The sequence below is a fragment of the Kogia breviceps genome, chromosome 16, assembly GCF_026419965.1.
Source record: "Kogia breviceps isolate mKogBre1 chromosome 16, mKogBre1 haplotype 1, whole genome shotgun sequence".
NCBI lineage: Eukaryota > Metazoa > Chordata > Mammalia > Artiodactyla > Physeteridae > Kogia > Kogia breviceps.
The window spans coordinates 68,389,815-68,412,664 of record NC_081325.1 but is presented as its reverse complement, the minus strand read 5'-3'; the positions used below and the strand labels follow the sequence as shown (position 1 = coordinate 68,412,664).

The 22,850-nt window shown below is 46.8% G+C and overlaps 1 protein-coding gene across 1 annotated transcript in view; it reads right to left on the bottom strand.

The window, feature by feature from the left end:
* UBAC2 (UBA domain containing 2) overlaps nt 1-22,850 on the bottom strand; it is a 160,565-nt gene that overhangs the window by 2,389 nt on the left and 135,326 nt on the right. Inside the window, 1 exon segment of the mRNA XM_059041971.2 lies at nt 9,667-9,789. Within this exon segment, the coding sequence (XP_058897954.1) occupies nt 9,667-9,789 (123 nt within the window).

Below are 22,850 nucleotides of genomic sequence, written 5' to 3'. Positions count from 1 at the left end.
GCTCTGATCCCTCATCAGTGGGGCGTTAAGACTAGGATTAAAAAAGCACACAGTGAGGGTCCTCCCCCTAAGGAACCTCATTGCAGTTCTCCGCCTCACACATGCCTCCTAAGGGCCGGCCTGGCGGGGGAGACGGCCCACTTCCAGCTCAGCCTCCGGGGGTAACGGACGGACGGACGGACTGCCGGCGGGCAGGACGGCAGGGATCCCTGCTGCCACCTCCTGCCCTGGGAAAAAGTGGCCCTTTCCGGGGTCTCAGAAACACTTCTCCACTCATCGGCCGGGATGGAAAGGTCCTCCTCAAGGGAGCCGAATCTAACTAGTTACCACCCACCCGTGGGACTTCAAAGGCCCTCATTTGCCTTTTGAAGCCACAGGAAACAGCCCCGTTCGTTTCTCTGCACGAGGCGCTCAGTCGCCTCCCCGCCTCCGCAGGCACGCAGCTCCCGGGCCGTCCGAGGCCGTGTGGCTCTGTGTCCCCCACCTTTGCTGCCAGTGTGTCCTCTGCCGGGAGGCTCTCCCCTTTGCCCCTGGCCTGCGTAACTCGTCTTCATCCACTGATCTCGCGGCCCGTGGCCCTTTCCCACGTTTCCCAGCCGAGGAGAAACCCAGAGTAGGGGTCTCGCGGTCCCAGTGACCTCTGTCCTGGGCTCCTCCCGGCTGTGACTCAGGGCCCCCAGCTTCTCCCGACCACCGTACTGTCAGGGCCCTGGCCGCCTTCCTTCATCCCTGTGTTTCAGGATCCAGCACTTTCCAGCCCGCCCCTCCCCTTCCAGCGCTTGTCCATGTGTGCTGCTGCCGAATATGGTACTGCTGGCGTGGTCTGCCCGGGGCAGAGGGCGGCTAGGCGGTGCCACCCCAGCCCTCGGCACAGTGGGTGTGTGTGCGTTTGTGTGCGTGTACGCACGTCCCGAGAGTGTAGCTACAGCATCCTGGGGTGGTGAGCTGGCGGGCCTGCTATAAACCCTGCGTGAGATGCGCTCAAGCCGGGCCTCCGAGTCACTGTGTGTCTGCTCTTCCAGGTTTAGGATTGGGAGCATTTCTGTCGAACTTCCTCTGATCGTTTTCTAGTCAACCAAAACTACTGTCAGCTTAAATTCTGTTGTTTCCTGTGTTAGCTCCCTCAAACTCTATCATCCCCACATGTGATTAGCACACTTGCTAAGCTCTACAACGTCACTCGAGTTAAAATGCCAAGCAGACAAGGTCAAAGGCAGGGCCCAGAGCTCACCAGTGCCCTCCCCTTTCTATCCAAGTGGCTCATCAACAGGTTTTCTGAATTTTAACCAGTTTCAAACTTCATATTATTATCTGCTGCAATGTCACTAACATCTCTCCTGGCGTGGCGAGAAGTGCAGATGTCTTGGTGGCATCCTGTGTCGACAGGATCGGTTTGGTGCCTTCAGACCACAAGGCCCTTTACCTCTCACAAGTATCTCCTCGATAATCTATTTCAGGCTCCTGCCACACGTGACACATCAGTTTTGCTGTTCAGTGATCAGAATCCACACTCTTGCCTTTCCTTGGGGTCATTTCACACTGAGAGGCACTCGGGGACCCACTGGATGGGCGTCAACAGGGAGAGACCACCTCACTGGTCTGGGTACTCTGGCCAGACTATTTCATACACCCCTGGACTGAAATGACTTTGTTTTTTTGTGGTACGTGGGCCTCTCACCGCCGCGGCCTCTCCCGTTGCGGAGCACAGGCTCCGGACGCGCAGGCTCAGCGGCCACGGCTCACGGGCCCAGCCGCTCCGCGGCACGTGGGATCTTCCCGGACCGGGGCACGAACCCGCGTCCCCTGCATCGGCAGGCGGACTCTCAGCCACTGCGCCACCAGGGGAGCCCCTGAAATGACCTTTTATGATGTTTATTCCAGTCACTTCTGGTTAAGGACCACTATCTTTAGTGAAGTGAACGTGGCCAGTGAGGGGCTGGGCAGCTCTGCCTGCCTTGTCTCTGTCACCTACGGACATGACACCACGGGCCAACGAGGTGGCCGCTCTCAATGACGGTGAACGGTGTGGCAGATGCTACACTCGCTGTCACCTCTGTCACCTCTAGTACTTCAAGCATAGCTGACGCCTGGCTGCTTCTCTGCACCAGCCGAGAGGAACAAATCCACCTGTTTGGCGAGTCACGATTCACACCCTGGAGCTGATGCCGCGTGAGCCTCGCCCCAGCGCCGGTACTGGGCGGGGCTGCCGGCCACAGCCTCCAGCTGTGCTGTGGTTCCCTCTCCACCCGCTCCGAGTCTGGCCCGAAATCCAGGAGATGCTGAGCACGGGTTGCTGCACGCAGAGCAGAGCAGCCGTGGCACCGCGGCCCTGAGGGAAACGCGCTGGCCGGGCCGCGCCCGAGGGGGTGACGTCTGGTGTGAGGAGAAGCGCGTTCTCTGCACACAAGGCTTCCTCCGGGTTCATTCTCTCTTCAGACACGCAAGCACACGTGCCGTCGCCGCCTTTGACAGCTGGGCTGGGTCTTTCACGGGTCTCTGCTGAAAAGGATGTTTGCTGTTCCGGGCAGGCAGTGGCTGAGTGGCCATCCCAGCCCTTTGCCTAAAGCTGGCCTGGGAGCCTTTCGCATTCTTCAGGGGTGAGAAGACAAGTGTGATTAGAGGATTTTCACGCTGAATGACCTGGTACTTGGACCAGACGAGAAAGCTCACGAAGTAGAAATGGTGTTAACGCTATTTACAAGCTGAACAAGCACAGGAAGAAAGGGCATCTGTAAGTGGCCTTTAGTGTCCGAAACTGTAAACATCTACGACAAGTGAAACGGCACGCTGCGGCGCGGGCAGGAGGGTCACGGCCAGAGAACCAGAAGGACGGGGAGAGGGCTTCCGACGGGGCTGCCTGGCGGCCCCGTCACCCTGCAGAGGACAGCGCCGGCTGGGCGGCCGCAGCCAGGCAGGGGGCTGCGCCTCCCATCGCTGCCCTCCCTCGGGGGCCCGGCAGCTCACGGCCAGGACGGCAAGGGCCGCAGCAGAGAGCTGCCGCCCCCGTGGTGTGGACACCGAGAATCACCGTCGTGGTCCTCCGTGTTTATCGGCGCCCGACTTGCACAACCCTTGTGCGTTTCGTAACCGTCTGAGGGTGTAGCTTTATTTAGCACATGATGTGGGAACTCCTGTGCTCGACAGTAGCAAGAGAAAATTGAGGCCATGCAGACCTGCGGTCGCGTAAGCAAGACACGGATAGGTTCTAGAGGTTCACAATTCCTCAAAATAAAACCACAGGGGAGCTGGCAGCTGTTAGAGAAGTGCCCCAGCCCAGCTGCTGGGAGGTGGCAGAAGGGTCTCTGCGGAGTCACCGTGTGGTCCCAGGCCGGGGACTAGAGCCTCGGGCTCCCAGCTTCCTCGCAGCTTCGAGGGTAGGAGAGACAGGGGTGAAAGGCCTAGGACGGTGGCCGGCACATAACAGGTGCTCAGTAAGCATTACCTCTTGCGATCATTCCGTCCTGTTGAGAAGCCATCGGGCGGGGTGTGGAGGATCACACCCTCAGGGCCTCCGACGTGACAAAACTGCCCTCGGGTTTTGCTGTCAGCACTCACTTGAAATGTTTCCACTTTGCTAGTTTTATACCCTTTGTTGGTCAAAGAACTGACGTGTCTTTCACAAGATCAAACACAGGCTTGTTTTCAGAGAGGCTGGCGGGAGTCCCGGAGCAGAAGGGCCACCACCACCCCGTCTCCTGGGACCAGCGTCACTGGCACTCAGGGAGAGGCCTGTGTCCCCAGATGACAGGGACCCGATTCCAGCCCGGTGCACAGCCGAGCACAGCCACACGCACACCTCCCGCCGTGGCTGAATACAGCCGCGCTGAACAACAGAGCAAGTGACCTCTGCTGCCTGTTCCTAGCGTTTAAGTCGCGTAAGTGAGAATTGGCCTAACAAAACTAAGGTGGCCAGCCCGAAAGAAGTCGCATAGGAAGACAGCAGGGTCCAGAGCATGTCAGCCAGTGCCGCGCTGGTGGGCCGTCGGCAGTCTGGAAAACCTTCTGGAACGCATCTCCTTCGGCGCTCCTCCTCTGCTTCAGCGCCCCGTGAGCACCTCCCTCCTCTGCCTGTGTGCCGCGGGAAAGTTTCCGTCTAAAAATACTCACCACAAAACACCGGAACGGAGTTCATCTCGATTTCTAGCCTGAAAACTTGAACGATCCTTTTCTTTAACTTCTTTTAGAAACCAGGTGTAGCTGGGTTATTGTCCAAAGAGGATGTTATGCTTTTCCCATTTTCCCCATCACTCATTCATAAAATCTCAAGTGACTCACATAGCACATCTCCAAGTCCTGTTTCTTACGACTGAAAATGCAACTTCCCAGCGGCAAGATCAGAGGGACAGGCCGGCACTGAAACTGCGGCTCAGCCTCCTCACTGGGAGGGAAGCACACTTGCGCAAGGTCCCCCTGCAGGGACCTCCGACTCTAACAGCTGCTCTTGTGTCAGGGACCCCTGAGGCCGGCCCGAGGTCTGGGAGCTGGGACAGGAGCGGGCACTGCGGGAGGGCCCTGTCACTGCCACCTGGCAGTGCTGCACAGGAGGACGAGGTGGAAATATGCTTCCCAAGGAGAGACCTCACCAAACAAGAAAAGAAACCTATAAAGAAAGGAGATCAATCTGGACTGGTTTTCCTTTCCTTTCCTTTTTTCTTTTTTTTTAATCCTCTGTGGTTGGAACTTGTACCCCTACTACCTCAAGGTAATTCTTACTCAAGAAAATGAATAAAACCCCACTTCAACATTCTAGTACTCTTCGACACAAGTGAAGGAGGACATTCACTCCAATGAGATTCATAGCAACTCCTCTCAGTTTGAAACACTCCTTTGCTTGTTTTGTTCAGATAAGGCTGTGGTTTTCTTTAACTTCCCTTTAGCTAAGAAGGGTGTCAAAAACACATCGTTTTGGGGGTTCTTACTTCCCAAATTCTGATTCTTGCAGACAACGATGCCCACCCGAAAGGCAGTCCTTAGCAGTCCCCTGTGGGCTGCCCAGGCCATGTGCGTACCCTGCCGGGAGGGCTGACCCCACAGAGGCCCTGGGAGGTAGGCTTGCCCTTGCCGCCCTCATTATAGCTGTCATTTGTCACCAGTCAGGGCAAAGTCCAGTGCCAGATCCCTTGGGTCAGTGCCACCCTCACTCCCCATCAGCTGACCTCCTCTCCTCCTCCTTGGAACTGCTGAAGCCCTGTGATCACACAGCCGGCTGAGTGGACTGTACCTGGTTATCTTACGCTCCCGCCCGGCCGCAGGGGGCTCAGCGGCCCCTCATCTTTGTACTCTCCTGCTTGCTTCAGGGTTTAGTCCCGAGAAGGCCCTGCTACAGGCTGGGGGGGCTCCTTTGCTTACATCTTTCAGGACCCAGCAGAATTAGGCGTCCCCGAAAGTTGCTTTATTTGACTACCACTCAATATTTCATTCTAATGGATAACACGTTCTAACACCAGCACTAGAGCTTAGAGGTGGAAAGGTCGGACGAAGGACCACCCTCTAACATATCTTGAAGTGAAAAAAAGTGTTCTTTTGAAAAAGAAGCCCGCCAACCATACCTTCACGTTCAGCCCTGCTCTAACCGCCACTGGGGCAACCTGCTGTGTGTCGGGCTCTGTGTCAGGAGGGAAACGCGGAAGAGACGGTACTGGCCCTCATGGAGCTCACCGTCCGCCAGGGAACCAGATGACGTGGGCGTCTCTATAGCAACACCCAACTCACTGCGGTCCAGATGCTCAGAGTAGAAGCTGTAGGTTTTCATAAGGTGAGCATTATGGAGTTTAGCTAGGCTTTTCCGAGGCAGTGGTGAGGACCCCGGAGATGAGAAGAGAGACCCACTGAGATTTTGATTCTCTCATACTGAATACGTTTCGCTACTTATCCGCTATGACTGAGAGAGACTGTGTGCCATCTCTCTTGGGCCGATGGATATTTCAGAGGACATGAATGGAATCCGCACGACGCGTCTCACGTATTATAAACGTACGAAGTGGTACCATATCTCGAGTGGGCAACAGTCTCGTAAGCACCTGCACTGTAACACGTTCCCTGGGCAGGGATGGAAGACGTTACATACGTGGTTATGAGCATAACATGACCCTTCTTTCACGTCGAGTCCATCCTCCAGGGAAATTCAACAATGGGATTCCCTGTTTAAAATCCTGCACTGTCCCTTAATGCCTACAGCACGGAAGCAGAGGTCCACGCCCCGCTAAGGACCACTGGGAGGCCTCCCTACTTCTTCCCCACGTGAGGCCCCTGCCCCAGCAGTCACTCTCCGCTCCAACCTCACCCACCTGCGCTTCCCCAGACCTGATGCGCTTTTCACCAGGCCACATCTTTACAAAGAGCACTGGCCCCCGCCCTCCCACACTGGCAATCGTTCAGCAGCATCGGAAGATTTGATTACAGTTGGCAAGAGCTGCCCCTGAGCCTGGCTCCGCACTGGGCTCTGCACCACGTGCAGGCAGGAATCGCTTGCCTGACCTGTCTCCGTAGTTCAAGAACCTGGCCCAGTGGTTAGACTGGGCAGAGCGGACAGCTGATAACTGCTGGATGACTGCAAGGAAGGGAAGACGTGACTGGAAGCGAGGAAGTCAACATTTGTCAAGCCCACGCTTCTCCTCCTCTCGTCAAATGCCAGCGTTGGCTCAGTTAGTCCTGTTTAACTTCCTTGTCCGATTTCACCTGTGCGTCCCATTAAGCATAAACTGAAGGGACACCTTCTAAGCTTGGGGAGGGCTCAAGAGAGACAAACTTGGGAAGTTTTTTTCCCTTTTGATTAAAAAAAAATGAGGCCAATATGACAAAATTTCACTATTTGTTAATTCTGCATATGGGTGTAATATGAAAATCTCTGGTTAAGAAGAAAAAAACAAAAAGAGACAGAAACGCAATAATGCATACACTTATTTTTAAGATACTAGTAGGGTTTGGGGTGGCATCTGCACGGGGTGATGAACTGGCAAAGGTGCTTGTTGAAAACTAGTAGGAGTGGATCGTGAAGAACTAAAAATCCAGAAACTTAATAGCAATAGTAGAAAAGGTGGCAAACATTTCTATGGCCGTATGTTAGAGTCTTACTAGACTTTAATGGGGGATGCACATTCTTTCTTAGAATATTCTTTGTTTTCAAAATAGATGGACTACATTTCTTATCTTAAATAACTCTCACTAAAATTCCTGAAGTATTTGCTCATACCAGAAAAAACTCAAATCATCATTTCTCTTTTCGTTGGTTTGGAAAATTACTAAGTTTCTTAAATGCATTAAAATCACATGACTGAGGTTTAAATAACGTATAGCACATCTAATTGAAAAATTAAGCATAAAAAGGTTTTGTTAATTCAAACTATCTTAATGTTACTAACAAATAATTTTTTTTAAAAAATAAATTTATTTATTTAATTATTTTTGGCCTCACTGGGTCCTCATCGCTGCACGTGGGCTTTCTCCAGTTGCCATGAGCGGGAGTCACCCCTTGTTGCGGTGCGCGGGGGGCCTCTCACTGGGGGGGCCCCTCCCACTGTGGAGTGTGGGCTCCAGAGCGCAGCCTCAGCAGTTGTGGCGAACGGGCCCAGCTGCTCTATGGTACATGGGATCCTCCCGGACCAGGGCCCGAACCCACGTCCCCTGCATCGGCAGGTGGACTCCCAACCACTGCGCCACCAGGGAAGCCCCAAATAATATTTTAGACAGTGTCTAGCCTCCAACTAACCAAGAGATTATATGTAACTATACACTTGTAAACGTTACTGTAAATGTCTTGAGGTAAGAACAACATCTTTCTTCTCTTTTACAGTCTCTCGAGCACCTACCACAAAAACTAGTGAGAGTACGGGAATAATGCCGAGCGGGATCTCTGTGTGTTAATGCGGGGCAGTCTGTAAGGCCGTTTCAGGATAATCAAGAAATAGAAAAGATTTAGAAAAGTCAATGAATAAGGAGGCGTGTTAAAAACAACCTCTCATGTATTTACATCTTTCATAACAGAGCCAAGAAGAAGTAAATGATATTTAGAACTGATACTGACATCATGTTAACCTCGCTGGTGTCATTCTGGGAGGATCAAGGAGAATGATTCATTAAACAAAACAACCCTAAAGACTTCAATTACACACATTCACCTTGTTATAATTTTTTGACACTTTTTTCCCCTCAAGTGTCAAAACTAAGAACGATTTCACCTTTAAATACTTTCTATCGTTAACGGCTGCTCTGTTGAGGGATGTGACCTGGGTTCTATCAAGGAAACAGTAATATAACAGAACTTTATTTCTTTTCACCTGAATTTGAGAGTATTAGTTTAGTTTTTAATCTGTTATGATAAATGCCTTCCAAATGCTGAGTTACTCGGCCTTAGTTTCTAATCGTGGGGCTAACAGTTTTTTGGAAATCCGCTAATGGAGGCGGAAGAGAACTGTGGCTCCTTAACCCATCTCTGAACCCTAACGAGTTGCTCAAAGGATGAGTCTGAGCTGCGAAGTTAAGGGCGAGGCGTTGGGCCGGCTCGTCAGGCATATTCCATTGGCTTCTCTCACTTGTGGTGGCCTAACCCAGAGGTGCCAGTGGGGGCCCTGCCCAGAAACCCCTCCTGGGTTCCAGAAAAAGTCAGGAAACATACAGCTTTGCCACAGAGACCGAGTGCCTTGGGATGGACTGGCTTTTGCTGGCTCTGGGAACAGGGGATGGGGAAAGTGCATGGGGTGACTTGCTATGAAACACTGACCTTGATTTGCTTTTATGAGAAGAAAGCAACATTTGCAGGATGAAATTTAAAAGGGTTGTTACTGAAGTGCTCTCAACTTACGAGCTTAGATTTTCAAAAACTTTCTAGTGTGAAATAATTACAAACTTCTAGAAAAATTTCAAGAAGAGCACAAAGAACCCAATTACTCTTCATCCACATTCACCCATTATTACTTTGCCACAGTTGCTTTTTGTCTACACACACACACACACACACACACACACACACACACTCCCATTTATTTTTCCTGAGCCACCTGAGATTAAGCTGCATACATCCTGTCCCTTTAGATCATCCTATTTCCTCATTTCCTCTAATCTACAATACATACAATATAATTTCAGAATTGCTGTACTCATACCACCATGAAAAATAAACCCATGAAGAGTTTGAGGTTTGCAGTTCTTTTTTTTTTTTTTTTTTAAGCGGGCATATTATGTTCAAAAGTTACCGAAATTAATTTTCCCTCTCCCTTTTGATTATATTATTCACTTAAGATACAGCCGGAACATTTATTTCAGTTTCCTTTTAGTTTTATGATTGTCCCCACTGTTGATTTGCTTTTTCAGTATGTAAAACATTAACTTGGTTCCTAAGTGAAAACCATACAGAGAAGCTCCCGGTCCTTCTGCCTCCTTCTCTCCCAGCCTCCGTAGTGAACCAACTTCAGTAAACATGAAATATCACAGATTTAAAAATAAGTGATCACAATGCATTTTTTTTTTTTCAAATTATGCCTTCCTCAAACTCATAAGCACCACAGTAGCCAATAAAGGGCCCAAGTATCTATCACTGGTGTAGGTGGTGGTTTACCTGATATCAAAATCTTTGTATTTATATGCTTGATTGCTTTCGAGCTTCGTTCACCAAAACTGCTTGGAGTGTGAAGCGTGGGTTTGGGGTAAGTACCAGGTGTTACTGATTACCTGCTCCTCCGAAACCTCTAGAGGAGGGGACGCTTGCTGCTCAGACTGCAGACCATCCTGATAGTTTATGTTTCGTCGCTGACGTAGAGGAGGGAAAAGACGGTTCCAGTTGATCATTCCTCCCTAAAAAGAGATCAACGCGCGGCGATCAGACACGGGCGTAGCAGAAACGTGGTGACGCATTTCAGAGCTTTCTCTGGCAACGCGGTCACAGCTGCAGACTGGCAATGAAACGTCACACGGACCTGCTGTGTGCGAGCTCAATCAATAGGCTAAAATCGGCAGCCTGCGGTAGGCGCACAGAGAGCAAAGAAGGTAGCAGGTACTGCCAAAGGGATTTGTGCAATTTGACTCCAGAAGGCAGTGGAAGACACACGCAGTCACTCCCAACCTCAGCCCCGTGGTGTCCCCACCGACACCGCCCCAACTCCGCTGGACTCGGGAAGACACGAGCGGAGGCTAATTCAGGGCAGGCAACCAGACACCTGGAGCTTCCTTCAGCAGCTCTTGAAAATGTCGCTCCTCCCCCTTTCTCCTCCAGCTCCTCTTCTCCCTGTTCTTGTTCTCTTTTAAAATTTGAGTGAATTCTGAGCAAGGTCCACAGAGGGAGGCTGCAGGTGGAGATAAAAGCCAGGTTGGGGGACAGGCTCGGGAATGGAAAGGTAAACCTTACACGCAGGGACAAGAGGTTCACTCCTGTCCTCTGTGTGGCTTTATGGATAACTTCACATTGGTGGCGATGTCATTTCTTGCCTTTTCTACGTAATCAATGAAAAAAAGCCGCTATGTGAAGAAAAAATGTGCACTGCATGATGCTTTTAAAAAAAATCGACGTTTTTTTTACCTATATGCCACCTTTTAAATTTATCAACTTAAATCTGTTTCTAGACGTCTTCTAGTTCTGGAAGATTTAGAGACTAAGAAAACCTAAAATTTTTCCTATTATAATATAGGAAAATTATAATACCTAAACATGCTAGATAAAATTTAAAGATATTTCATATGCATAGCTGAACATACAGGGAAGATGGAGGCCCCAAGGTGGCAGAAACAAGCTCTGGAAAACCAGGGCAGTAAAGAAGAGAGGATGGGATGCAAGGGGGAGCACATCCTGCTAATCCAGAGCTACTTGGGTTTTATCACCTATTTGGGTTCAGGAGAGGAGGCCTTGGGTCTGAAAGAGGCAGTGACTTTAAGCTCATTACCTCCTTAAAGGCACAACCTCAAATGGCAGCACCCCCAGTGAGACAGGATGAGAAAAAAACCAACCAAAGAGCAGATTTTCCTGAGGGAGGGAGCAGGAATCTCGGTCTGCCTGAGAGCTGAGAACTGCAGGGAAATTTGGGGTTCAAGTTACATCATATATCTGCTCTAAGAACCCATCGAAAAGTACATAAAATTGGTTCTGGGATCGGAGATGGATACACCTAAGGAGCCAAGCAGAAGCAAATCTAAAGTTATTCTGGAGAGACTCTCTCTCATCCTGGAATTAGATGAATTAGATGGGATTCATAGACACAGCTCCAGTGGGGGAAGACTCGGACCCCAAACTACAAAACCCATGAGGAAAAAACCCATCATGAGCAAGAGTCAGTGTGTACCATAAATAGGGGGATTAGATCCCCAAGGACTTAAATTTACAATATTCTGAAAAAAACTATAAAATTACAAGTTTTGAGATGACTGATACAGAAGGAGTTAAAGAAGAATAGGACACTATAAAAAAAAGACAGTTTTTTTAAAAAATAGGGAAACTAAAAATAGAGATATTATACAGAACTGTTCTGGAGAGATACTGGTAGAAATAAATTCAAATATATTAATGATCACACTAAATATACACTGACAAACTCACAAGCTGAAAGGCTGAGATTGTCAATTTTGAAATCTCTCCCATTCCCCACAACCCAACAACAGACTAACTGAAAATATAAAGACATAGACAAGTTAATGTAAAGAGATGGAAAAAGAAATATTAAAGCAAACTGATGTTGCTATATTCATGTCAAATAAATAGACCTCAAGGGCAAAAGAGGCATTATTAGGGATAAAACCACTAAGATACGTTGATATTATTTATATATAACATGACAGCATCAAAATACAGAAAGTAAAATTTCACAAAATTACAAGTGAAGTGGAAACATCTAGACATATATTTAATTTTTAGCATATACTGATAGATCAAGCAGACAGATAATTAATAACAATATAGAACATAAATAACAAGTTTGTCTAGATGGACATATATAGCCTACACTCAATTTTTAAAGAATATACATTCTTTTCTGTTATAAGTAAATTATTTATTAAAAAAGTGACAGTGCACTAAGTCCTATATGAAATGTCTGCAGATACCAAAACATAAATATTATACAGACTATATTCTCTGACTACAATGCAACTAAAAATAAATATCAAAATTATAATTAATATAAAACAAACAAAAATGCAGATATTTGAGATCAAAAATGAAAAATCATAATGGAAGTTAGAAGATATCTAAAGGTGAATAAAATTGAAACTACTACCAATCAAAGCTCGTGGGATATAATTAAGTAGTTGATGTAATTTTAAGATATTGAACTTAACGAAAATGAAGACTGAAAATTAAACAGTTAAATACAATTCAAGAAGTTAGAGAAGGTAACAGTGGTCTAAAGAAATTGGTAAGAATGAAATACAGAGCAAATGTTAATAAAGTGGGAAACAGAGACACAACAGAAGGAATCAATGAAAACCCAATGCTGACTGTTGAAAAAGTCAAATAAAATGAATAAACCTGATGCTCAGTGAAAAGACAAAGAAAGAAGCACAAATTATATTGGGAATAACACAAGGAACATAATGACAGATATTAAATAAGGATACTTTACTTGTGCTAATAACTGATGAAATAGACAATTTTCTAGAAAAATATAACTTGCCAAAACTCAAGAAGGAATAGAAATTGGTAATCAGTTTTTAAAATTGTTCAGGAGCCTCGACTAAAGCTGCACATACGTGGATGCCTCAGCAAATTCCACTCCTGGACAACATAAATGCAAACACATGTTCACCAAGGGCAGGGACCAGAACATTCTCAGCAGTGTTGTTTGTAAACCTCAAAAGACTGGAAACTACCCAAATGCCTATTAAGCAGAATGGATACATTATAGTATGTTCACATGATGTAGTATTATATAGCAGTTCAAATGAACAAACTACAGTTGTATGCAACAATATGGCTAAATCTCTCAAATAAAATGTTAAATAAAATAAACACCAAAAAGTACATTTGTATGATTACTTTTATATAATGCTAACTTTTCTGTATGTTATACTTCAATAGAAAGTTACAAAAAGAAATAGAAAACCTGATTAGACTTTTAGCCATTAATGTAATTGAAATAATACTTAAAAATCTACCTACCAAAAATCTACAGGTGAAGTCTATGAAAATTTTGAGGACCTGCCATCTAACACAAGTTGTTCTAGAGAACAGAAAAGAAGAAGAGCTCCCCACCTAATTTTTTGAGGCCATATAACGCTGTTTCCAAAAATCAGAGAAGGCTATTATGAGAAAGAAGAATTATAAAACAATCTATTTTTCATTTATGGACAGATGCAATAATCCTAAATAAAAGATTAGCAAACTCAATCCAAAAATGTTCAAAAAAGATCATCATCTTATCCATTATGATGTACTATATTAGGATTTATCTCAGGAATCTTAGAAAATATAGTAATGTAATTCACACATTAACAGATTAAAGGAGGAAAACCAAATGCTCACACTCAACAGATATAAAAATAATTTAATAAAACTTGATGAAGAGACAAGAATGCCTATTATCACCTGCATTCAACACAAGTCATGGCACAACGAGGATGAAACCAACCACTTGTGAAAGAAAAAGCAGAAGGATGGAAAGGGAGAGACTGTCATCACACATGCTGGCCGTCTACTTAGAAAATGAGAACCAATGAGCACAAAATAAAAAAACCCAGTAACATGCCTTGCCTGTGATCACTGAGAAAATATAAGTGCAAAAAATTCCTATTTACAAAGAGAAATAAAAACCACTAGGTATTTAGGAATTAAATCTAACAAAAAATTTGTAAGATCTCTATGAAAAATGGTAAACTTGATTGAAGGATATCAGAAGACCTAAATAAGTGGAAAGACAGCACATTCCTGCCTGGAAGACTCAATACTGTCATCTTTTCACACTCTGCCAATTCCAGGCTGTAGCAGAGACTGCTGGTTGACTTTCAACATCCACATTCCCTTTTCTTTAAAAATAGGACTTTTTTTTTGGGGGGGGGGGGTGACGCACACTTAGTACATTTCTCAGCTTCCCCCACGAGGGCTCAGTTCTGCCAATGGTATGCAAGCAAAAAGGGCATCTGGTACCTCCAGAAGAGATCTCTTTTTATTTCTTTTAAATGAATTAAATCTTTTTTTTTTTTTTTTTTTTTTTCCGGTACGCGGGCCTCTCACTGTTGCGGCCTCTCCCGTTGCGGAGCACAGGCTCGGGACGCGCAGGCCCAGCGGCCATGGCTCACGGGCCCAGCCGCTCCGCGGCACGCGGGACCCTCCCGGACCGGGGCACGAACCCCTGTCCCCTGCGTCGGCAGGCGGACACTCAACAATTGCGCCACCAGGGAAGCCCCTAAATGAGTTAAATTTTTAAAAAAAATTTATCTTATTGAAGTGTGGTTGATTTACAATGTTGTGTTAATTTCTGCTGTACAGTAAAGTGATTCAGTTACACATATATTCTTTTTCGTATTCTTTTCCATTATGGTTTATTACAGGATATTGAATATAGTTCCCTGTGCTCTACAGTAGGACCTTGTTGTTTATCCATCTTATATAAATTAGTTTGCATCCGCTAATCTCAAACTCCCAATCCATCCTTCCCCCATCCCGCTCCAGAAGAGATCTTAAAGGGGGGGGATGCACCCTTCCTCATTGTTTCCTCCTCCTTCCTGGAGCCCAGGCAGGCTGAGGACAGGGCAAGAGCCAGAGAAAAGGAGCCTCGCGGCGCAACTTCATGCACGGGCCCCACCAGCTCGGGGCCTATCAACGTCTGACTTCTTCTACACGAGACAAACTTCCGCCTTGTTTAGGTTTCTGTGATTTTGTTTCCTGTCATGTGGAGCTAAACCTATTCCTAATGGGTATATATTTAAAATTCACTGCGCGCGCTTGTGTGTGTGTGTGTGTGTGTGTGTGTGTGTGTGTGTGTGTGTGTTTTGGTTGAATGAGACAACCTCAAGGGTCAAAACTAGACCTGAATATTTTCAAGAAGTATAAGGGAGGGGTTTTTTTTCTACTAGTTATTAGGACTTACTGTTAGACTACAAGAATTAAAATAGGATGGTATTAGCACATGATAGGTAAATAGGGCAAAGAAACAGGAGAGACAGTCAACAAATCAAAAGTAAACATGGACACTGGTATATGATGGAGGAAACATTGTAAGTCAGCAGGAAAAAGACACACCACTTAATGAACAGTACTAGGACAAATGGTTATAGAGATGGAAAAAGAGAGGACCTCGCTGGCGGTCCAGTGGTTGGGACTCCAGTGCAGGGGCCATGGGTTCCATCCCTGATTGGGGAATAGGATCCCACATGCTGTGCAGCATGGCCAAATAAATAAATAAATTTTAAAAAAGAGATAAAATTTGACCTTTATTTCATATCGTATACAAAAACAAATTTATTTTATAATAAACCCCACAGGGACTTCCCCGGCAGTCCAGTGGTTACGACTCCGTTCTTCCGATTCACGGGGTGCGGGTTCGATCCCTGGTCGGGGAACTGAGATCCCACACGCCGCGTCGTGCAGCCAAAAAATAAACAACAACAATGTGATTAAACTAGCCAAGATGACTAAATATAAAAAAATAATAAAATAAAATAAACCCCATAGATTAAAGATTGAAATCTGGAAAGCTAAACTGTTAAAAATTTTAGAAGAAATAAGTGACATTCTTTATGTTGCTGGGATAGGAAAGGATTTCTAAAACAAAAATACAAAGGATCAATCATGAAAAAGGATTGCTAACAATTAGTACAAACAAGAACTTTTGTATGATTAAAAAAGATAAAGCTAGAAGGCAAAGTACAGATTAAGAGAAAATGTTTGTAACATATAACTGACAAAATAGTATCCAGAATATGTAAAGAATCAATGAGAAAAAATAAATAATACAAGAGAAAAGCGGATAAATGTATATGAATAAACAATTTACAGAAGAGGAAACCCTGAGTCAATGAACATAAGAAAAGATGTTCAAGCCCACTAGCATTAGGAAATTCAAATTAAAACAGCAATAAGTCATTTCATACCTGTAAGACTGGCAAAAATAAAACGTCTAACAATACCAAGGATACGGATGATGTGAAGGAAATGGGAACTCCATATATTGTTGATGAGAGTTTAAATTGGCTCAAACATTTTAGAGAACAATGTGTCAAGATCTAGTAAAAGTGAGGATGTCCTATGATCTAGCAATTTCATCTCCAGGGAGCTATGAGTGCCTAATGGGGCATTTATGAGTATATTCTGTGAAGCACCGATTATAATATTAAGTAAGCAAATGTAAAAAATTCAACTGTCCCTAAAGAGGGAAATAAATTATTAAGTGGTTCTATTATATATGTGCAGCTAGAATAAATGAACTAGATCTAATGGATAAATCTCAAAAATACAATGAACAAAGAAAGTTGTATAAGAATTTGTATATACAATACCATTTACACAAATTTTTAAAATATTTAGAATAGTATACTATTTAAACTATTTTATGGATAGTTTACATATACATAGTATATAAATATAAATATAAATATATATATATATATATTAGTGGTGATTCTGCTTCCCAGGGGATATTTGGCAATGTCTGGAGGCATTTTTGGATGACTTGGGTTGCGGGGGGGAGGTTGGGGACAGGATGGTGGTGCTGTTGGTATTTAGCGAGTAGAGGCCACGGATGCTGCTAAACATCCTATAAGGCACAGGACAGACCCTGCGACAAAGGATGGCCTGGACCAAAATGCCCACAGTGTCCAGGCTGAGAAGCCTTGCTATATACTCACAGGTGGTGAAGATACAAACACGCACCGGCAGTGGATACTATACAAAAGCATCAGACACGGAGCGGTGGGGAGAGGAATGAACCTTTGGCTGATTCTGTAACATTTTATTCTTCAAAGGGAGTGAGAGGGTAAGATAGGCAAAACAAAGCAAAACTAAACCCCAAGCTGTGATAGTAAAAAAGTGCTTAAAAAGCAGAAAGTTACAGGAGCTCTAGGTTCTGGGATGTTTTGACACTAATCTTCTCTTTCTGTAGGTTCAGCGTGAGCCTCTGCAAACAGGAAACACTTCCTTCACTTTGTCTTCTTCAAAAGCAATAACCACATATTCAAAAGAGGAAGAAGGAAACAGCTTGCATTTTGAACAGCCATTTTATGTTATTAGGTGTAAGGAGATTTTCAAATGAAGTAGAATTTCTTGTGAAATTAATAACTAATTTTCCAACTGAGAGCAGTAAGCGTTTGTTAACGGTTCATCAAGTGGAAGTCACATGGAGTAGAACTCCACCTCTAAAGGCCTTGGCGGGTTTCTGAAGGGACGATCAGGTCAGGCAGTGTCTATACCGAGAAGCCTGGTCCGAAGAGCCCCCCAGGGTCCTCTGGGGCACTTGCAGCTCCCAAGGGAGAGAGGAGCAAGGTGCATGGTCTGGTCCTCGCTCCCGTGGCGCTCCTGATCTCCTCGGGGAAGGCATGACACCCAGAAAGGGAAAAGCCAGAAGCAGGCAAGATGGTCTATAACCAGGAAGGAAGCCACAAGGCATCAATTAAAGGGCATAGCCAAAGCTCGGGGGCAGAGCTTCAAAGAGGATGGGGGCTTAGCGGAGTTTTAGAGGATGAGGATGATTTCAACAATGGAGAGGAGAACCAGGCATTTTTGTCAGTCTGTTCAAAGACAGGGGACTGAGAATGGGTTTATTCCTACTTCAAGGGCCAAAGCAATGCTAAGGAGAAATAACAGAGGAACAAAAAACAGAGGATGCTGAGTGACTGAGAGCAGAGTCTCCAGAGCCAAAGTACATGGGTTCAAATCCCAGCTCTGCCACTTATTATGTGAACTTAGGCTTCAGCTTTTTTTTTTTTTAAACTTCTCTGAACCTCAGTTTTCTCATCTGTATTATGGGAATAATAACTACACTCACCTCATAAGGATATGAGAAATAACTGAGTTAATATATGTAAAGCATTTAAAACAGAGCTTGAAAACTTCTAAAAGCTTATTACATATATATTAGCTATTATTACTATCCAATATTTGCATTGTATCTTACAGCCCTGGAGAGCTGCACTGGGGGTAAGATTTGCATGAAATTCCCCAGGTGGCCAGCACAGCTCTCGGCTCAGTGCAGCCTGAGTTGAATCCCCAGCAAAGAATGATTACAGAGCAGAGCAGGCACAATGAATGTGATGGTTTAGAACAATTAAAATTCTTTCCAAAAGCATCCTCATCTTATTTTTAAAAGGTCAGTCACTGGGAAAAAAAATGCATCCTTTATTCTCCATCTTCGGTGATCTGAAACCCTTTATCAGAGTGCTAGGTTCTGAACTGTAAAGCAGGCGGGGCCGCGTCCATGGCGCTGTCTGTGTCGTTGGGAAGGTTCTGGGGGAGGGTACGGGTTCATCAGGAAACAGTGACATGACTGCTTAGCGGTACCTGCCTTGGGCACAGAGGAGGCGAGGTGGCACCTATACAGGAACTACTAACCCTGCTATAGACCACGGCTGTCCAGTATTTTCCACATCATGGCACACACAGAAAGATATATTTGTGTGACACACAGGACAGAGAAAGCTGCATGCAACCAGCCTGCCAGCTTCAGGCCCTTCCCAGCTGCCCCAAAGGCTGAGGGGATCAAGACCTCATCGGGCCATCTGTGCCCGTGACACAGTGTTCGGGAAGTTCCGCCACAGACCCTAAGGAAATACTTGTACATTTAATGCGAGCGATTTACACTGGGGACGGGCTACCATGGAGTTCAGACACAGAGGAGACCAGATTGTTTCAGGTGCATCAGTTAAGGTAAAATCAACGGAATTATTGAGTGTCTACTCAAGTACCTGGTACTACCTGAGGCCATGAAGCTAAAAAGAGAACTAAGACAATGTCTGAGCCTTCTCGAAGCTCCCAGTCTGGTATCCTAACCATTAAATTGCTTTCTCTTTTTCTTCCAGGTTGCTCGGCACGCCCTCTGCTTGATCAGTGGTGCCTCCTCCGCTCTCCGCCCGCCCTGACCCCTGGCTGCACCGGGCCCTACCGTGCCCCTCCTGACACCCCTCTCTGGCTCCTGTGGAATCACACTTTCTCGGTCTTTCAAGCCGTCTGGTCCCACCCTGAGCGCCCCTCAGAGACGCCTTCTCCGGTTCACGTCCTTTATACGCTGGTGTCCCTTAAGGTTCTGTTAGGATTATTCCTCTTCTCTCTCCACGTCTGTCCCCAGCTTCTGGTCTCCCTGCGCGTGCTGGAGACTCCAGCAGGTGCTGCCCCTCAGAGCCACACGACCAGCTCTCCTGGCGCCTCCCCTCCGGTGTTCCCGAGACACGTCAAATGGAGCGCACCCCCAACAACACCCACTGCCAACCCCGCACCTCTTCCTCTGTCCCCAGTCTTGGGGAGTGACATCAATGTCCATCCGCAGCACAAGCCAGCTCACCAGGCTCTGGTAATTATAGCTCCTAAATACCTTTGGAATCCATCCATTTCTCTCCACCCCGACTCTCACTGTCCTACTTTAGATCGCCATCAAGGGCGGGCATGGCTTCAGAGTGATCTTCCTGAGATACAAATCTCATCATGGCACCTCCCTACTTGAAAACTCTTCAAGGGTCCCCCGTTGCCTTTTCATTAATCTTAAAATACTTCTCTTTCTTCATTAATAGCAATCGCAAAATCACTACTTGGTAACATACTTTTATAAAAAAACGTTTTCCAAAACAGAAAAATAATTAATGAGAAGACTGTCATTATTTCCTATTTTTGTAAACTTCTTTTGTGTGACTTAAAACGGAATATAGTTGGATTCCCGTATCTGCTTCTGCAGTCAATTCTGTTACACGCTACTCTGGCTTCTGAAGTATATATATAAAAAAATCTAGCCACGTATAGATATATAGTTAGAAAAAAACCGGAGTATATTAAGAGCCTTTTCAGATAATCGTAGCTATTCTTCTTTGATACTACTCAAGCCCCTACTGGTTTTAGGAGGCAATTCAGGTTTCTCACCAGGGCTTGCCAGCCTCTTGTTTACCGTTCCAATGGCCTCCCTCACCACCCTGGCCCCACATTCTCGACTCCTGCCCGGAAGGCTTCTCCACTCCCCCGAGTCCGGGGTGAGCTGCTCCTCTCATGTACCCTCACACCTCACTGCACCTTTGCAAGGACAGCACTTGCTACGTTACGCTTCAGTGACGTGCTCCCTGGTAGGACTCTCACAGCAGGTGAAGGCTGAGATTATTCGTCTAGTCTCTGCAGACCCAGCCTTGCCTGCCACCTGGCATATTCAAGTACGTAAGAAATATCTGCTGAATGACTAAACCGTGGACAGATACACAGCAAAGCATATTGCTGAGATAAGTTCTATGGGATTTTCTTCGGCAAAGACCTCACCGTTTGTTGTAATACAGGCCCTAGTGTCAGGATGGACAGGGCGGGAGGGGATGGCGCGAGGAGGCTCAGAGAGCAGAGCACACCACGTGGCTGACGCGGTCTTTAAGGGCACGAGGCCCCTTCTCCCTCTAACACAGGAACCAGTCGTTTCAAAGGACCACTGCTGAGAGACTGCAGATGGGGACTCCTCGCAGAAGGGGGCGTCCGTAACGCACTGGACGCTGCTGAGGGCCCCTTGGCGGCCACAGCTCGCAGCGTAACCGTGGATACGCTTGGCTTCGTTCCTTTATCTTTTACGCGCAGTGCACTGCACTGGGGCCAGGTAAAGAGCGCTGTGACACACAGAGAAGTGACTAATTTCCTACGGCCCTGGAAGAGCTTAGCTGAGTTGACCCAACAAAGGCACATTAGAAAGTAAACAAGAGGCACTGAAGATGCAGCGTGTGACTAAGGGCTACGTGAGAGGTATCTTATTAGACTTAGAACTAGCAAGAAGCACTACCAACACAGAGGAGAGGGACATTGCCAGAGGCTGCTGCCATCAGCGATAGCTTCATGGCAAAACCCGGAAACAAAGGAAAAGAAAGAAAAACAAAACAAACCCCATTACCGGCACCACGCACGCAAACTAGCAATACATTCATCACACGGATGAAAGATGGAGGGGCAGTCAAGGCCGAGAATAAACCCCATCACATGCGTGGAAAGCAATCCAAGGGTCACGCCCTAGGAATACGAACAGTAGAAGCGCGCGGTAGATGGAAGCTGGCCACGTCGTGCGAAGTGCCACGTCCTCACGTTTGCACCGACGCCGTGGAAACGCCATGGACGCCATTAGAGTATCCTTCTGGGCTGCTGGGCAGTGAGCAGTCTTAGTAGATGCTGGGAGAAAATAATCAGCTAGAGGGAAACTAGATGGTGACTTGAACACAATCCCAGGCTAGTTTTACAGCTCTCGGTTCCACCTTTTCTTTGTGGTTTATCGGCTAGTTTGGGGGGCTCAGACACTTTGTATCGTACTATCCTTCTCAGCAAAACACAAAGCAATTTCTACCGCAGTGAGGTCAGGAAACAGCAGACACTGCTGCTCTCTGCCGTGGCTCTGACGGGCGCCACGGCATTGTCTGTCCGCTCCATCGCTGGGCTCGGAGGGCTGCGGCCACAGGTGCTGGTCTAGGGATCGAACTGGGGAGGCGGTGAGGAGGCATCCAGAGAGTCTACTCTCAGGAATCTGTGCCACAGCCCAACACGCAACTCAAAGGCTCGGCCACTGCTGCCCCCTGCAAGGAACACTCCACTGGTGCACGCCACCAGACGTGCGTCCTGCGTCCTCCTGCGTCCTCTGTGTTGAGCCATGACTTGTCTCTTGACAGGCCGGGGCCTCCCACCATTTCTCCCATTTCTCCCAAGACATGGGTACGGTTTTTCACAACAGGCAGAGGAAAGGACTCTGGAGGAAGAGTAGCAGACTTCAGATTCTCCCGGCAACGGGCTCCCCGCGTCCGGGGGGCGAGGAAGGAGGGTGGTGCTGGGAACAGGCTGAGCCAGACGATGCTCACGTCCGCCGCGCCTCCCCAAGGCTGCCTGACTCTCCTCTAAGGGACCTTCTCCTCCAGGGACAGTCAGGATCAAAGGTGGCCCCACCTTGTGTGGGGAGGTTTGCTTTTGATTTTGGTAGAGGACGGGGACGCTCTGTCTCTTGTGAGGAGGAGGTGGTGGGGAGGGACACTGCGCCCCCCAGGTTGGGGGCGTCTGCTGTAGGAAGATGACACCTCTCTCTTGCTTTAAGGCTTTTTACTATCTTAATCTGATTTACGTGCTTGTGAACACTGAACACGAGTTAGTCAGAACTGCACAGGATAAGATACAGCTTCCTTGAAAACATGAAGGAAAGAGCCCCTTTTGGCCCGGGGATGACCTATGTCTGCGTTACATCTTTTGTTTCCTCCCTTCTTTGTCGGCCAATTTTCTAGTCATTTCTTCTGCTCCTTAACCTTAGCTCTATGCAGCAATTACTACATAAAAGTCAAAATTAAAATCAGTTCTGGTACTTGCTGCCAGCAAAGGTTTGGAGAGAAGAAGAGGTGAGACTTGTGATTAAAAATGAGACTGGGAATTGCTCAGGATTTCCCCTCTTTTTACCTCTCCCCCCTCCGAGCGGTCACTCATTTTCACCCTTCAGCGATCACCTCTCACTCCCTTACTCGTCCTTCAGCCAACACTGGGCCAGGGCGGACAGCATCGCCTGAAAGCCCGGGGACCCTTTCGGACTCAACTCTCTCCCCGATAAATCAAATCTGGCCATTTCTCAAGTACCGCTGACTTTTCCCTTCAAGGGGGTCTGCCACTGTTTAAGTCTTTGTCGTCCCCCTCTGAGATCAAGCCAACAGCCTCTTAGATGACATCACTGCCACTAATACATGCCTTGGTTTATGGTGCTTCCCAGATACTGCATTTGTTACAAACGCAAGGTCTCTGGCAACGCTGCACT